The 19826-nt window shown below is 28.0% G+C and overlaps 1 protein-coding gene across 2 annotated transcripts; it reads left to right on the top strand.

Annotated features, from left to right (window-relative positions):
- Positions 1–691: 691 nt before the first annotated feature.
- On the top strand, positions 692–17960 carry LOC109597329 (ITG-like peptide). Of its 2 annotated transcripts, XM_020012988.2 has the most exons (6): positions 692–831; positions 3727–3884; positions 8156–8182; positions 8891–9020; positions 15676–15917; positions 17113–17960. In XM_020012988.2, exons 2-6 carry the CDS (start codon positions 3753–3755, stop codon positions 17242–17244), a joined length of 663 nt encoding a protein of 220 aa, XP_019868547.1. In that variant the 5' UTR covers positions 692–831; positions 3727–3752; the 3' UTR covers positions 17245–17960. The 2 variants fall into 2 exon arrangements, with proteins under 2 accessions (XP_019868547.1, XP_019868555.1); XM_020012996.2 differs by lacking the exon at positions 8156–8182.
- The last annotated feature ends 1866 nt before the right edge of the window (positions 17961–19826 follow it).

The following is a 19826-nucleotide window of genomic DNA, read 5'->3' as shown; positions in this document are numbered from 1 at the left end:
CAATATAAAATTGTAAACATTAGAGTTTAAACATCAACAAATTGAAATTTATCATTAGCATATTGTAGAGTAGAGTAAATGAGATTGGTAATTATATATTTTTACGGCTGCTTAAAGCTTTCTGAGACTACGAACAATTATTATCCAATTTCATATTTATTATTTGTTAGATCTATAAAACATGACTTAGGAACTTGAAGACTCCAGAGACTTGAGTTTTATCGAGTTATTTATTTGTACTTTAGAAAAGTAATAAATTTGATATTGCTTTTTCAGAATTTTATTCTATTTTTATCATCATTACCTTTTTTAAGTACTAAAGTTTAAAGATCTACAAAATGAAATTTACCTTAAGAATATAATAAAACAGTAGAGCAAAATAAATATTGGTGAACTAACACAAATAAGTATTTCCCTCCTATACCCCTATTAAACCGAAACGTTTAAATTTTTCGAATGCACGTAATAAAAGAGATAGTGTTGGAATAATTTTATTGTTCGAAAAGTAAGGGACGTGTGTGGGTGCCGCCTATGGCGTTGCAGGACCTCCGACCTCCAACCCCTACTTCCTACTATCCTGTTCGCACCCACGTTCCCTCCTTTCCTGCCTTTCTGGAGCACGATCCGAGTCGAACTGTGCCGACGCCTCGGCCATATAACTGAACGGTTTTGTATAGATCGCGCGAGTAACTGCATTCAGCAACGAATCCTTTATTGTAACGGAAAGCCACTCCGCAACATCTCTCATCACCGTTTTGATTTTTGGAGCCAGTGTGTGCCAGCTTTTCGAACAGGCAAATTTGTGAATAAGTTCGTGGTTTAGTGGATCGAGTAAGTAAAATTCAGTTAAATTTCAGTTTTATTATGTTTTACCCTTTTTAGCATTTCGATTTCTGTGCGTGAAAAGTTTTGTTGCGGCACTCGATTGTCGAGTACGAATACCGGCGTCGTGCTGAAAATTTTAAAACGCTTCATAATAATTTCATTTGAACTTAGATTTGAAAAAATTCTTGAATAATAATTACACGATACACGTATTTGTTTTAAAACAGTTTTATTTTATATTATTTGAACGCACCTCTAAAAATACTTTAAAAAAATAAAAATATTTTTAGAAAAAATGAAAGTAATTTAAAATTCTAATAAAAAATATATATAAATTTATTTTAATTGTATTTTACAACGAAAAGATCAATATTATATTCTTTTTTAATTTATTTATGGTATGGAAATACTTAAATTTTATATATGAATATAATTTTGAGTTTACACTAACCAGTAAAATTACTTAACGTCAAATAGTCTTAAATCCTGATGTGACAATAAGGAAAATCGTTTGTTAAGTTTAATTCAAACACAGTATGGCCCATAATGGAAAAACCCCCGCTCCTTTGGCTGAAACTCCAATTCTATAAACTCCATGAAAATATTTTATGCTACTTTAATAAACTTCTTTCCAGACAAAAAACAAGAGATATTGGTTGAGGTATTTTTTATGAAAAATAAATAAATAAATAATTTTTTTGATTTTACTACTCTTCAAAGCTTTTAAATTTCATGAAAATATCACATTGATATTCCTCGATTTAATTAATTAATTAGTTAATAATAAATTAACAAAAAAAAAAAAATTCGTCAGAAGAATCTGATTTTTAACTCTGCTACATACTTATTAATATAAAATTGGTGAAACAAATCCGTTTTATCTTATAATATTAACATATTTTTGGTAATAATTAAAAATCCTACCACAATAATGGTAATAACAATAAATTATAAAACAAATAAATTGACTGTTTGTGACTAATTTTGTAAACGGACATAAAATGGTTAAAAAAATACACAAAAGCAATAAATTTGATTTATCTCACCCACTTAAAATACTGAAAAGATCCAATCTGGCACCGAAATACATTAAGGAAGGACGCGTTTAAATCGAAATGGTCTGGTACATACAAAATTCAACTGAATCTTTTTGTTGAGTATTTCCAAGCCATGTTTGCAAAACCGACAAAATAAATGACTTTGGAATGTGAAGTTTTATACGGAAGTTTTACATTTAAAATTTCACAACTTATCAGATGTGTAGCTTAAATTTTTAAACAGGTCAAGATACAATTTAAATTTAATTTAAATGAGTAATACGCACGACAATTTTAAATTAATTTAAAAATAGAGCCTTCAACAGGAACCATCTTAATTAACAAGAATAAATGAATAAATAACATTTCAACAGTTCATATCTTGAATAATTTTATTAGAAACATTTCAAAAACAGAAAAATTAAACAAAAGCTTCGCTCACAATTTACGACAGACAGGAGTCGTGGGTATTCTAAAAAGATCTAATCTGACACCAAAAAGCATCACGGAAGGACGCATTTAAATGATAATGTTTCTGTTATTTCTGTTATATCCAGAGGTCGACAATTTTTGCGTGTCCACAACGACATTTTAATTTTAACGTAACGCGAATAAAAATCAACCGGTGATTTAATGTAGAAAGAAGAGAAAATGTTTTATCACAATTCAAAAAAAAAATCGTCTTGCACTTTATCTGCCTTCGATATTCAATATGTCAGATTTGGAACTTATCTGCTTATAAGAATATCGATTTTGGATAAGAAAATACATTACAAGAACCACAGTTGCCCAAAGATAGTCGCAATCCTCTGGATACGTTCCAGTGGGACTATGCAATGGAAATATAAACATAAATCAGATTTATTCACGTATTTACTTTTCTCTTGCAAATACGGCCACAGCAAAGTTTTATCTTATGTGTGTTTAACAATACATCGTCTTTTATTGTTTGTTCTGATCCAATAATTATCACGTCCTTATAAATATCGACTATGAGACTATGTAAGATTGATTTGTGCTTGGGGCATACCATCAATTTTATATTCAACATCATACTCTTCATACTATTTTTATCTCGGTAAACAAAAAAATCGATAAGATGGCGTGTTGTCGCAGTAAAAATATTAGTGTGGGTGTACAAAAGAGAAATATCAATTATAATAATTAATAAATGTTAATGTATTTTATGGTCCATTTGAATCGGAATCCGATTTACTCATGATATTGTAATTTTAAATGTTCAAATTATTTTAATTTCGCTCATTAATTAAAATAAATGTATGTGAAATACAGATAAATTAGATCCAATGTTCGTATGTAATTTATTATATTTTTTAATCATTTTACTTTATAATTTATAAACATTAATTACATTGATATTGCTTTTAAAGTATATTATGGTCCAGTTTTGATATGAAACCGCATTTTAATTATTAAACTTTTTCAATTTAAATTTTAAGGACTCATCTTTTTCAATTCGACTTTTCATATCCCATACTTTTAAATCCTTAAATCTACAATAATTTCATGTGGCAATATTTGAATGATCTTTTGATTTATATATCACTTTTTAACGAAAAATGTATTTTATGTTTTTTTATGATATTAAAATAACTGAAAGTTTAATTTGAAATAATTAAAAGTTAATATTGAATAATTGTAATAAAATTTTTAATAAAATTAAATACGCATTTCCACGTATGTAATTTTAATACATTTATATAATTTGTTTAGCAAAAGGGTAACCTTTTACTAAATCAAATTAAAATTCAGCACCAAACTTTTCCGGGACCTCCGATATATCAAAACGATAAGAATTTGAAATTCTAATTCACTGTATGTATATTGTGTTTTTCTTTTTCAGACGTGAGCCCCCAAAAAAACCTTAAAATGCCGACACTCGTCACAATCTTGGCTCTATGCCTCGTCGGACGGCAGGCACACGCATGGGGTGGCCTCTTTAACAGATTCTCCCCAGAAATGCTCCAAAATCTCGGCTACGGAGGCCACGGTGGATTTGCCGTAAGTTTAAATTGCCAATTTAATATTTGCATTTTTAACATTTTTTAACAGTATCGCACCCCAAGGAAGGAAACAGGAAGTTGGTTCTTATTATTATTTACGATTTTGTTTAATAAGTTGCGAAAATAGTCATTCCCAGTCAATGTTACGTTTAACAAAATAGTTCTCCCATTTTATAAAATGTAGTTTATATAACTAAAGCTCACATTTTGATGCCGTGAGTATCAGAACTCACCCACCACCATCGACAGTGACACTCTAATAAACTCATGTCCAAATATTATGGATATAGAAAAAAGTATGTAAAAATTGCATCGTCATTGACTATTTGTTTCTTTATTTTTTACAGTTTTTTAATGAACAAAAAAAATATAAATGAATTTAGTAAAAATATAAACAACATATTAAATTCAACATAAATCAGAAATTGTTGATTCTATTCAAAATTATAGATACATATACTTTAGTATATCGTATGTCCTCCATGCACATCCTTGAGAGCTTGACACCTCTCTGAGATAATTCAATTCTTCTTAAGGTATATTGTCCCATGTCAGCAAAATTATAGCTCGAAGCTCTTCAAGAGTATTAGGGTAAATGGTTCAAAAGTCGCCGTTTTAGCATATTCAGCATGCTCGATAGCATTATAGTCAGGTAACCTAGGGGTAGTTGTAAGGTCTTCGAGCACAATTCCTAAGTAATGTAGACCAGCACTATTTAAAAAAAAAAAACAATCTTCTCACTAATAGCACTTCGGAAATTTGGTGTATAGTTTTTCTTTTCTTTATCTTTTTATATAGAATCAAATAGAATTAAAGTTTTAATTCATAAAAGTTTAATATCCTTTTGAACATGAGTTTATTTCATTAAACCAAAAGGTTAAGATCTAAAGATTCGCGATATTAATTTAACTAAACGAGTACTTTCGTAAACAAAATTTAAATTAAATTGGTCTTTAAAGTGCGAACGATCGAATAAGGATTTATTATGCATAAATTGTTCGCCAACATGTGTCCCTAATTGAGTAAATTGCGACAGATTAATTTACTGTGTTAGCGATGATATAATCAATTATCACCATTATAACAAAATTGTAGTAATTATTGATTTATTGAAGTAAATGTATAATTATGGTTTACAGTTTAAAAAGGTCACGGAGCACGAAATTACTTTTATATTATTAACCGAGCACAAATTTATTCTTTTTCATGCTAGAAAAATTCTGCATTAATATGCAAATTATATATTCAGTTTCGTTATGATTTCAAAATCCAATATTTCAACTCGATTGAACGTTCAAGGAGTTATAATACTTCACAAAGAAAATACCACTTATTTACATTTTAATTTTTTATTTTGTACACTTTATTTTAAAACCTTTCAAAAACAACAAAAAAGGTATGACTAATTTAATTTTAGAATTAAGTTGCTCAATGTATATAGGTAAAAAATCTCGTTAAAATTATTAGTTACTGTACAGAGTAATTGGTTATATTTTAACCCTCTCATTTATTTATTTTATTATATGAGATACAAAAATGTTTTAAATAAAATATGAAAGAGTATTCACGGATTTTCATGAAATATAAGTATCACCATATAAAGATATTGGACTTATTAGAATTTTTTTAAGAAATCGACTTATTATTTAGAAGTGTATTTTTGGTTAAAAAAATTCGGATAAGTTATGAAACACCCTGTATACGTCTGTAACTGGTAATATATGTACGCCGCACATAAAAATAATACAAATTATAAATTTAATTTTTTGTGTCTAATATAATAGGGGGTCAAAACATAACCAATAACCATTGTAACATATTCCTTCATTCCCTACATTTTTTTCACTTATATTTGATATAATTTTAAACAGAGGAATAATGATTTTAGAACAATTTTTTTAAATTAAATTTTCGAATTTCTTTCCATTTAATGGAATTAACTTTATCAAAGATTTGATTAATGTTCCATTTGAATTATCTAAACGTGTTACGCAACACAATAATATCATAAGGTACTCATTATAAACAGAAAATTCCATTCATTTTGTTATCTAGAAATATAAGTAAATATATTCATATGTACAAACCTTCCATTGCCCTAGGGCAAAGAGCTTTTCCATTTGAAAGAAACTGTCAGTATTTGTTTTGTTTCAAAATTAATTACTTGCTTTAGGCATTAATATCCCTCATTAGTCTTAGGGTGTGCCATTGATTTTTAACCGCACCAAATAAATTATATGTGTTTGATTAAAAAATACTTTTAAATTAGTTCTACAGCAGTTGTGCATGTTTTTTTCACAGGTTACTTATGGTAAGAAGTAATTTAAAAATGTATTATTTTAATGTACACCGACGGAAAGCAATTTCGGGTTGTTGCAAATTATGTTTCAAATACCACATTCGTATACAGAAAGATTATAATTTTCTTCGCCGTTTGTGGAAACTTTTTCAATAACGAACCGAAAACGTTGCGGAAAATTTAGTTTAAGTTCTAAATTGTGCTGAAGAAAAGAATGCGAAATTGAATAAGTTAAATTAAATTCATATTTCACATACCATCAATCATTCTGAATGTAATGCACAGTACTTTATTTCTTGTTCACTGTAAAAGTAAATCTCTCGGTATGATAAAATTACTTATGATACTGTTGCTCACACCAAGAAAAAATTGGTACATATAATTCCCAAATGGATGCCAGTAAATTGAACAACAAATTGGCCAATAAATTGATATGTACAAAAGAGGTATGAAATAAGTTGTAATAATGATAGTTTTTCTATTTTATTTTAGACTAATTTCAACTTTTTTATTATAATTCTTCTTTATGGCTCTTTTATAAACGACAATTTATTGTCCAATTTTGAAACTTTAAATTTATTGCTACGTGCAATATAATAATTGGCCAATTTATTATCCAATTCAGTTCGTCAATAAATAGATGAAGATAGAGGGAGTTTTATTTTTTAGTAACTATTGATATTATTAGACAAAAATTTGGCTAATAAATTATAAAATAAATTGATGTGTGCAAAACAGCTATAAGGATTAGGGATTGGTAGTTAAATTAGTACTTAATTAGCAGATATTTGTGGTGCCACCCCTAACTTTGTAGAATGGCATTTAAAATAATTAAGCCAAGATTTACATAATTAATTCTCAGTTTTCTATACCGTTATTAACCTTTAAATTTATCATTAAGAATAATAAGTTCTTAAATGTAAAATTTTTGAAAGATTTGAAAGTTAAATAATTTTAAATAAAATCGGGTGACCTTTGATAAATTCAGTAAAATAATGGTTTGGTCCTAATACTTTTTAAACACAATATATTTTTGAAAAATTTTATTTCATACAATATAAATAATAATTAGAATAAATTTACCGGAGGTTATGTATAATTATGTTTTTTTTTTATTTTTCATGGGAAAATGGTAAATTTTCCTTTTTATTTTTCTAGTACATATGATTTTATTACCATTTGAAGTGATCACGTTGAATATTTCGACGTTAGAAACAACATTTTCGGAAACTCTCATTGAATTTATTTAATTATTCTTTTGAAATACTTCGTATCCAATAAGAACTCTTCAAGTGGGCATTCATTTTGTTTAATAACATTCATAAAAGGCGGTTCCTTTTTGAAGGAAGGGAAAATTAGGAATGCCACAATCTGAACTTAGTCGTATAAAAACGAAGTTACCACAGTCGAAAAAAAACAACAAATACAGAGAAAATTTTAATCAACACAACCACAGCAAACAATTCGGTTGCAGATAAAACGAAGTTTTCAACCGTGTTCCCTTATATCCGTTCTTTATCTGTCGACCGAGTAACTAAATTTGCTCCGTAACGCAAGTGCTCGTAAAACAACTTTAACGAACCGTCAAATTTAAAATCCAGTTTTAAAAAGTTTTTTTTAACAACCTTTTAATACCCTGAATAAAACGGCTTGCTGTAGCTTAATTAAGTAAAAATTTAACGGAGTCTATACAGTTTTGATCGCTGACTATTTTATTATTTTTCTTTCGAATCTCATCTTGTTCTTCACCTGCTGTCGCTATTTTTTTCTCATTTTTGTTTTGGATCAAGGTTGTACAGACTCGGAATATTCTAAGGTTGTTCGTGATATCAGCATTGTAACTTTTCTATTTCTATCACCTTTACTCTTACCATACGCTTACTGTACTATTTGAAAGTTACAAGCTTATATTTGACTAACCTGTAGAAATAGTGTGTTGTGAAATATTCATAATGAAGGTATCTTTTCAGGGTGAATTGGATTTAGAAGAGAAACTGGTATGTAAATAAAACAGTAGAAAATTTACCAAATTATTTACGGTACACCTACGTAGTATCACAGATGTTTAAATAGTATTGATTATTTCGTACTATAATTAATTCAAAAATGCTGAAAATGCACTTTAGATGTAGAGCGGAGATAGCAAGTGTTGTAAAATGCATTTTCTTTTATGGAGTCTCTTAAAACAATGCAACAGGGAACCTGATAAACGAGTTTAAGCTTGTAGAAATTTTAGTATAGCAGTTAAATTATAAATTAATTTAAACTTGTAAGATTGTGTATTTATAATATACAAGGTGTGAACAAAGATATTCAATTTTAAACTATATTTTTTAATTATTATTATTATTATTATTATTATTATTATTATTATTATTATTATTATTATTATTATTATTATTATTATTATTATACTGTAAGTAGTAATAATGTAACTAATAAATAAAACTGAATAAATTATTTCATTGATTTTATCATTCATATTTTAAACTTTTTTTAATTAAAAACACTAAACTATCATTTTCTACTATACATTACATTGAAATTTATTACAAAGATACATTTTTTCACACTTTATTATGTAAGAATTCGTTTACACCATGTATATACCATGTTTGTGAAATGCTTACTAGTTATTTATATTAACCCAATAAAAAGGTATGTTGGGAATAAAATATATTTTGAGGGTGTATTTTGATTTTCAGCGTGGTGATGGAGATGAAGGCATCCTCGAGGAGTTTGCAAAGGAGGGTGACATGGACCCCTGCTACGGAAAACCGTGCACAGCCAACGAACACTGTTGTCCCGGCTCCGTTTGCGTCGACGTTGATGGAGGTATTTATCACACACAATTTTATTTCTTCCACTCAACAAGCTTTCTCATCACGTTTTACCTCTTTTTTAACGTCGTCACAATTCCCACGTAACTCAAGCCGTCCTTTATAACTGTTTCCCGTACATTTTGCAGTTACTTTATTTTGTTGCATATTTGTGAATTATATCCACAATTTCTCTATAACACATTTACGGTTAATTGCGATGTTAATTTTGGTCTGTAACGGGCGTCGTTTGCTGATAACACGAACTATCTCGTTAGCTAGTTAATTGGGTAGAAGATGACATGTGATTCTCAAAGCCTATTAATTTAGATCATCCAGAAGTAATTATCGCAATCTCCTGATTACCATTTAACAGAATTTGATGCAATAGCCGAAGGGGCAATAAAATTCATAACACTATATCCCGACGGGGTCTATATCGGCGTAGCCAGATAGTTATAGTCTTCTTTAAATATTAGCTTGCTGTTTATTACCGAGAAACAAGTTTAATAGTTACAATATACAACAAACACTAATATTGAAACACGCACAAATGAAACTTGGATATTTACTTACAGTTTTCATTCATCCAATTATATATATATATATATATATATATATATATATATATATATATATATATATATATATAGATATATATATATATTATTATATAATTTACTCTTATTTTAAATAACTTAAAAATAACAGAAACAGACAGCGCATCCACCATTATTTTAAAATTGCTAGAATAAAATATTTTTATATTTGTATGAAGGAAAAACTTTTATCCATTCAATATCTCTTACTACGACTGATTTGCTATTATTTGATAATTTTATTTTTAACAATTTTATTTAAATAACACACTTCAAAAAAAGTGAACCTCGCATAAAAGAAAAACTTTCATCCTTACATTGTTATTGTTGATACAAATACTTAATTAAATGAAATTTAGTGTTTAACATTTACAAAAAGAAATGGATTTCATCCATTCAACATCCCTTGTTTGCGAGTTCATAAATTATTTCTTATTTTAGATGAATTAAAAGTACTTTAAATAAATAAATCTGTGCATCCGCCATAATTTGAAATGGCTAGTATAAATGACATTTTGTTTATTTGGAAAGAGCAATTCAAAATATTTATTATTCCAGTGTTAAATAAATAAATTTAAAAATTGTAATATACAGATCCTTTTTTAATAAATATTAATTAGGTCAATTTAAATTTATTTACAATATTTATAACAAATAACAACAGCAGAAGATCACAAATAAAATAATTATTTTAGATTTATAATTACATCATATATCCAAAACATGTTACTGAAGTTGGCTAGTGCAATTTCCCACTGTACAGTAAAAAACATATTACAAAACTCCCCCATAATCTTTGATTACTCGTTGTTTATCAACGAATAAATCGGTTAGAGCTAACGTAAAATTTGAACAATTTTATATATATATTGCCGCCACTTATATCCATCAAAATATTTATGAAATATGCCAATCAACGTCAAGAGTATTTGCATCAATTGGCTAGCGATTTGCCGTTTTTCGTATTGACGGAATTTAATCACAAAACATTTCACGCAATATGCATATTAAAATACACGACATGGCAATGTGCATATTAAACTAGATACTGTTGTACCAAATTAATTATTATGGATTTTTGGGTTTAAATAATAGTGGACTACGGAAATTATTGCAGTTCGCTTGACAATAAATAATTGTTCCGGTTGAACGGATTCTTTCGTAATTTTAATCGGTACTATTCAGCATGAAACAAATGGAATTAATTTATTATCTGAATTGTCAATAATAAGTTCCGCAGCTGGTCAATATAATGAGTAATTTATATTTTTTCAAATTTCTAAATCGGAGCTTCCGCCCATCTTTTAAAAGGTTTCTTTCTTTTCTATTCGAAAATGTTATTTAATTCTAGTTTATTAAAAATTATAAAATAATATCATAATTATTATTTTGAAATTTATTATGAAAATTAACATTAGGGATAAAATACTAATCAAAATAAACTTTCAATTCAGTAAGTCAAAATATCAAAAATTAATATTATTTAATTTAGTTTAAAGTTAATTTTTGTAATGAATTTAAAACCAATAATTATGATTTTATTTTTAATATCATTTTTTGCAATAAATTAGAAACCAATATTCAATAGAGAAAAGAAGAGATCTTTTGAATGAAGTATTACAACCTCATACTTATATTTAATAATTTAGAGGTTATGACCCGAAAATTCTTTTGTCATTTTAATCAGTATGGAATAGAATAATTATTATTTTAATTAGTGAGCATATGTATAAAAAAATTCTGAAACATGGCAATTTTGCATCCTGCAACACAAAAATTTTATCACTACATTGAATTAATTTCGAGTAACTTAAATTTTGTGAAATTTTTAAATCGGAGGTATCACCCAGTGATATATCATTTAAAAGGTTTCTTCATTTTTTATCCGAAAATGTTATTTATATCTAATTTAGTATGAAAAAGCATTAAAAATAAAATAATATCATAATTATTGTTTACAAATTTATTGTAAAAATTAACATTAAAAATATAATCTTAATCAAAATCAACTTTGAATTCATTAATTATAATACCGTAAACAAAATGGAATTACTTATTTAATATAGTGAAATGTTAATTTTTTCGACGAATTTAGAACCAATAACTATAATTTTATTTTCTTGTTAATGTTAATTTTTGAATATTTTGTAAACAAAAAACTATTTTATATTGAGAAAAGAGAAATCTTTTAAATGTGTGATAACTACCACACAATTCTATTTAAAAATTTAGAGTTTATCACTTGAGGATTTCTTCGTAAATTATTTTAATTATTAAGCATATATATAAACAGGGCAATTGTACATTCTGAAACGAAAAAATTCCCACATTGAACCACTTTCAAGTAGTTTAGACTTCTTCACATTTTCAAATTGAAGTTATCCATAATTTAAAAAGTCTGCTAGTTTTCTATTCTATCATTGTTACTCATTTCTAATTTATAACAATAAAATAATATTATAATTATTGGTTTTAGATTAAGTGCAGAAAATAACATTAAAATTAATATCGCAATCCAACATTTCAATCCAATAATTAATAATACTAAAAACTAAATGAATATCACTCGAAGAAGGTTCAATGCGGCAATACTTCACTATCATTTTATGTTTTAACCATCAAAAGCTGCGTCAAAAGCTAAAAGAACTACACAACTTAAATTACACATAAACGTAGCTCCTACTTTTCATTCGACCCAATATAATAATACATAAAAAATACCAATTTAAAAAAATTGACGTCGGGTTTTCTATAAATGTTTCCAACAATTAATATAAAAATGCATAAATCCATTTGACTGTTCCACACAGTTAATCTCTGAAACGAATTTTCATATAATATAATATTTACAGAATAATTTCATAAAATCCAAGAAATAAAAACAAACACATACCATATCCGTCAAACCAAATTTTAAATTTAAATTTCATTGGGAAATTTGATACACAAATGCAAATTTACCTAGTGACTAACTAACCACTGCGGCACCGATGTACGTATATTCCGAAATTTATACACCAACCACTTAGTGTCAAAACGGCACCCGCACACTACTAACGGTTTGCCATCATTTCATGTTTGTTTGCTGAATTTATTCACAAAGCGACTATCATATTGTACATTCATCAAACCAACCCACGACAAACATCGACACAACGATCATAATTCAGATGATATACTGCCTTCATCTTCAACGCAAGCGAGGAAAATATCACCCGTGAGTGAATTTTTCCGCGTTGGAAACATAAAAAAAGACGTCTGTGCACTTAGCAAAAAGCTTACGCTTGTAAACGTGAAATTTCACTCGACCCAATTTGTTTTCATTTGAAGAAATTGCCTTACGTGCAATTTAACGAATACAAAGGGGCAGCTGTTGCCACCTTAATTATTGTTTTTCCGTAACGGCTGTCATAAGTAAATCTGTTATAATAAATTTTTGATTTCATGCTCGTTTTTTTAAATTATGGTGAATGCGCATCATTAATTTTCTGGGCCAATCGAAACAATTTCATTTTAAATGTATTATATTGATAATAAGATGTTAACAAATTCTGAAATAATTCTGCAGACGTGTTTTAAAAAATATTTACGTGCAATTAAGGGAATAAAAAAGCATTCAGTTGACGCAGCAAACTATTGATTCACACTCCCACGCCAAAATATCATCAAACCGGTTCTGTAAATAAGTATGTTTAATTAATACACTTCATTAGGCGCACAAAGAAGGGAACGTTAATGAGATAATTTCATATCGGAAGGCTTTAGTTAATTAATTAATATGCGATGCTACGAACGCAAAGAAAAATGGTTTTAATTGTACAGCGTATACGGGGTCTTCAAAATTGTATTTATAAATGCGTAAACGCGTGGCGAACTATTCGGGGGTTTATGATACCTCGAAAATTAACATGTAAAGAAGATTACTTCAGATTATGCTGTATACCTACTTAATACACAAGATTACTCATCTGATGTTACATTGTATTCAGTGAACATAAACCGGATTTGTATAAACCTATTAAGTGAAAAAAATCTTAACGAAACAAATGGAAACATTTATTTTTGTAAAATTACTTAATTTACTTATTTTATTTGATCTTTATATATTCAGTATTATCTTATCTTATATTATTTCAAATGGTTGAATACGTTTAATATTAATTGCTTGAATAAATCAAATTTTGTGAATTTCGACATGCAAAATAAACAATATATATTATATTTACATATTGGTAGCAGTTTGTTGTCATTTCATGTTGAGTTATACATTTATTCACAAAGCTTTTGAATTATGTGCATATTAAAACGTTCAACTTGGTAATATGCATATTGGATTGTAAGCTGTACTATTTTTAATATTTTTAAGTATGACCTTTAACATATTTTGTAGCTAAATTAGGAAGAAAATATCCTTGTCACATTTTAATTTATAACTTGATTTAAATAAAAATGTCTCAAAATATAAGGCAATAAAAAAATCCATAAAAATAGTTTTCTACAACACCAAACAGAAGTATACTAAATTTTTCACAATCCAACAATAAATAAATTGTTTAAGACATTTTTTATGGAATAAGTCATCTACTGTATTGAATATACTTTGGTTAGGATACATACCAAATAGGTAATAGTTAAATGCTATATTTACAACGTGGAAAGTATTATTCAGTAACTTGTACAAAATCCAATATTTTTAAGATAAATTTGGTAAAAGAGTTTTATTTAATTGGAGAAGTTAAATTTTGATCGTTATTTTATACACTTACGGAACTTTGAAACCGTGTTAACTTTTTGACTTCATACAATATCTTACTATTTCATAAAAATATTGTTCGACCATTCTTTCTAGTAGAAAAGTGATATTTGAATTTACAATTTCTGTTTAAAGTGAATTAAAATTAATATTTCCACTCATTCGCTTTGTAATAACAACTTTTAAGTGGACATTATCGATTACTTTTATTTTTAATGAGTGATCTTATGATCGTTATAAAGGCAATTTTATATTCTATTCAATAGTATTTTGTTGATTAAAACCTGGTGAGTAACTACAAGGCTATGAACATTCATTTATCGTTTTAGATAAACTTTAAAAAGATATTCATTTTTCAATTATTCAGTGTTTGTTACTAAACAATTTCATATTCTTACATCTAATATATGAAATTTAAATATTACAGGTCAATATTTACATAACAAACGACAATATTTCAATTATTTTTGAATTGTTGATTGTATTTATAATAGTTATCAGGGAGGAATTTCATATTTAAAAATTATATTTGTCTAATGAACAATCATTTTAATTATATTGTGATTATTCTGATATATTTTTTTAAATAAATATTATAATATTAAAATGATTTAAGTTTCAGCTTCCATGATTTAACAAAAAAGAACTGCTGTCACCAACAGAATATGCTATTAGTTTTATATATATTATAGTAATTATTTTAAATAAAATTGAAAGAGTGAATAACAGTGAAATTTGGTAAATTGGTACATATTTTTTAAAATTTTTCTGACATTTGTCTTTGCTTAAAAAAAATTGATTATATCTCGTTTATTAGATATATTTAGATAGAAAACATTATCTAATTTGGGGACACCCTGTATATTTTTAAAAAGGTTATTGTTTTTAAACTGGTTTATTCGTTTAGTATAATTTATTTATAAAATAATATATAAAACTTTGTTAATCCTATAATGAAGATTTTACTTTCCTAATAGGAATTCCGTCTTAAGTTCAAACTAATAAAAGTTTTTATCACACAAATATATCTTAAATAGATTTTTATAACAATTATAAAGGAAAAAAGAAGAAAATTAAATTATATAATATGGTTAAAATAATAGTAGTCCAAAGAAAGGGTTTAATTTTGTGATCAATATTATTTAAAAATTGAACGTAATTAATTATTTGAATGTCCTTTATTATAGATTACCACACAAAATTAATGAATTGAACTGAAAAGCGTTATTGGTTTTAATTAATCGACACACAACAAAATTAATTGCAAATAATTTTATTTAACAACTATTTGCCATAATTAATTAAAAATATGTTTTCAGTTGTCGGTTCCTGTGTGTTCGCCTACGGACGTCGAGTGGGTGAGCTTTGCCGACGGGACAGCGACTGCGAATCCGGCTTGGTTTGCGCCGAGGCAGAGCCCGACGTACCAACAAGAGTCTGCAGACCCCCGGTACACCAGGATAAACAGTACTCCGAAACATGCAACATGAGCAGCGAGTGCGACATATCCCGCGGCCTCTGCTGTCAGCTACAACGTCGTCACAGACAGGCCCCCCGCAAGGTATCGTCAACATATCTTTGTTTGTTTTGTCCAACTAGAAATGAAATGTGACATAATAAAATTGACTCCTACTATCTCACTGTAGAGTCCCTACTGGCTTTCATTCTCAATCTTCATTTGCAGTAGTTTTCCTTGGTCTAGCACTCCTTTGTCTTTCTGAAATCAAAATCAGATTAATAAAATCGAATACATCATACACTTGGAAAGTTCTTTCATCAATACTAGTATTGTTAAGAATAAATTACAATTAACCTTCCTTTTCGTATAATTTTCTTATGTGTCCAGAGGTATATTTTTTAATCAACTAGAAACTAATAACTACTATATTAAAATTAACGATTAAACGAGTATGACATATACGACAATTACTCAGAAGTAAAAATTAATTTGAACTCTCTTTGTGTGTAATTAATTTTATTTTTAATGAATGTGACAACCAAACCAATGTTTATTTGGTAACAGACGTCCACGATTCCATTAATGAATTTAAAACGTTTCTGTCACAATTAGAAACATTAATTTATTATATGTGTATTAATTGTTCATTTGCTTCGTTTTAAAATACTATATTATTTTAAAATATATTTATAAAATAAATATATATTTATAAAACGTTTTTATTAAATTGATGCAACAATTTATTCGGTCTACTTAAAGTACAATTTCAATCAATCCACATTATATGTGTAATGTTATTAATAGACTTTTTGTAACGCCAACGCCATGTCTGATTGTCACTTATACAAAAGATTTAAATTAAAACTGAATGCAAATTTAAAAATACGACGACCAGTTACAAAGTAAACCGTCAAGAATTGGAGATTTATAGGTAAAACATTAAAACTTTTATGTACTGAAGTTGAGCAATTTTATTTTAAAACTCTTAAAAATTTTAGCTTATCTTTTTATTTTCTTTCTTATCCAGCAACCTTGATACAGACCTAATAATGTTTCTTTTGTTCATGTTTATTGAATTTCAAAGTATTTTTTGTACCTCTTTTGGAAAATACTAATTTAACTCGCGACTGGGACAAATTAAATTATTCGGCTATTTCACCATGTATTGAAATTTATTCGTCACAGACATTTTGCCAAAGTACAACGTAAACAACTGTGAATTAACAATATATTAATAATTTAATAGTTCCAGTATGACACACAAAAATTACAAAACTTCGTATGTATTTTGTTTTAGGTTTGCTCTTACTTCAAAGACCCGTTGGTATGCATAGGCCCAGTTGCCATCGATCAGATCAAAAACGCTGTACAACATACAGCGGGTGAGAAACGCATCACCGGCATGGCATACAAAAGACCCATGCACTAAATATCGCAACAGAAAACCCACTCTCAATACTGTACATTGAAAAACATTTACTGTTAGTTAAATAATAATGATGATGGCAAAGTTGTACGGAACGTGAACTTTATTGTATTCGTTGCAATCGACTGTTGTTTCTCATTTTCCTGATTTTCTTTTGTTCTGAGCCCTCCAACTGTCGCTCACGCTGTGCAATTTTGCCATGAAATAATATTAAAGAACATACGTACATAAGTACCATATATTTTAGATTTATTGGCTGAGGTATTTATAGTGACTAAGGTGTTTAAATCAAATTAAAAGGCCTAGTTTAGTCATTTGATGAAACATATCGTAGTTTGTAGAAGAAAATTGAATAAAACGTATGCATACATTGCATGAGTTGCAGTGCTGCTATTAGAGAAAGCACTAACTTATACTTTACAGAACTTCAACTTTAACCGTCTAACTGTGATGATTTAATGTGGTGGTACCGTAATGACGTACTCACGATCAATCCCAAAAAATCGAGCGCGTCCTATAACAATTATCAAGGTTTAAGGAGCAGGAAGTGACGGTTGATCGTGGGCATGATTTCGGTGCAGGCTTTATAAAATAGTTCGTCGTACTGAAAACGGTACGCGGTTGATACATATCATACTATACATATCATATTACTATATATCGATGTTATATTATATTGTGAAACAAATATTTAATAAATGTCTACAGCAATTATCTCATACAGATTGTTTTATTTATTAATTTTTAATCAACCCTTTAAGTTTACAAAACTGTCAAGAATAATTATCACCAAAATACTTATGCAAACGCAACTAACTAATAAGTGGAGTCGAACATGCTTAGAAGTTCAAGTAAAGAATCTTTGTATGATGAGCCATCGGGGTCTAGGTTCTTAGCTCTAAATCACTAATTCTAAAGAATATTCACTACGACCTGTGGCACGAATTATGAGATCACCAATTTCTCTTGTATGTGTACGTCTACTAATACCATTTGATTTTCCCTATAAAATAATGAATTAATGGTTTCACTGAGAATATTATAATTATAATACTATATTTACAATACATATTATTCAGTGTGTTTATATTATTTTAACAAAGAATGGATCATAATTTTTTTATATAAGCGACAGATTTTTTAAACGAGAAACAACTTTTTTATTGACATTAATTGTTACATCACTATATAACTTCCAATTGTTATATTGTTGTTTAGGAGTTATTTTTAATATTCAATCAGTTTAAACCCTTTGGGTTCAGTAATCATTCACCAGTGACAAAGATATTATATTTTTTTAGATTAGAATTTCTGGTCCTCCATTATATTATGTTTGAATTTTGAAACTGGTTTTGGTTTTTGCCAGAAATTCCACACTTGAACGTTCTACACGAGACACCATATATTTGCAGCCCAAAATTTGGGTTCGCTAACCGAACCCTGACTTAAATTGTAAATCTTTCTCCGTAATTTATAATTATATTGTGGCCGATTTATTTTTGTCGTGTCCAACTCAAAGATTTTCTTGGTGTAAAATTTAACATATACTATTTAGAAATTTCTTGTCTAGGAACTGTCTGCAGTCTGCAAATTGAACATTGTATTCTTAGAGAAGTTGCAACCGTTTGGATTGATCACTAATTTTTAAACAATTGTATCATTATACGCACTTTGTGGGCGGCAATAGCGAAAGTGGCTTCAAGTTAGGTCTGTTATTTTTATTTATGATATAGTTAATCACCTCGTTAGTCAGTACCTTTTATTCGCTGATGACATCAAGCTATTTAATGAAGTTAGTATCATAATAATTGTCTGAAGTTACATGATCCAAAATAGTATGTATGTCATAATGTGGTTTTATCTGAAACAATATATATACACACACACACACACACACATATATATATATATATATAGTGATATATATGATATGATAATTTTTAATTTTATTTTAATTTATTGCAACCACCTATTTTTTATATCCTCTAAAAGATGTCTTTTCTTAATATCGCATAGTAAAATATTGACACAATCAGTTGAATGCAATCTGCACGAGTAGTTTCATAGGTGGTGTTGTACTGGATGGTTATTACCCATATGTTCCTAATTTTGTTTCCTGCAACTGACGTTCTCGATTTGAAATTTCATAAAATAATATTAATAAATCGTCTGCACAAATACTCTAACAATTTTCAAGCCTAACAGTCCCGACACCGACAAGGAGTGTAGTGAATTAAATCGTAACGAGAGGAATCCTTGTGAATGTGAAGATGCCTATGTAAAACATTTATAGTGACTAAGATGGGCAAATCAAATTAGGACTACAGTACTGATCCTGTTACAAAGTTTGAATTTACCTAATTAAAAAGATACATTCGAAACAAGAAAGAGAGAGAGAGAGAGTAATCTGACCACAAACGTGTCACTAAGAATTTCTTGTATAGGTATTTCCTGCAGTACCTGTGTCTTTTATTTTGATTATTAAGCATATCAACTATCATTATCGTTTCTTCCAAGCATTCTAAACGTGGATACTAATTTTCCATTAAAGCATGTCTGAACGTTTTTTCCTTTTTCGCTTTCTT

This window comes from Aethina tumida, chromosome 1 (assembly GCF_024364675.1).
Source record: "Aethina tumida isolate Nest 87 chromosome 1, icAetTumi1.1, whole genome shotgun sequence".
Classification (NCBI taxonomy): domain Eukaryota; kingdom Metazoa; phylum Arthropoda; class Insecta; order Coleoptera; family Nitidulidae; genus Aethina; species Aethina tumida.
Note: the sequence above shows the minus strand (reverse complement) of the source record. Positions and strands in the feature narration are given on the sequence as shown.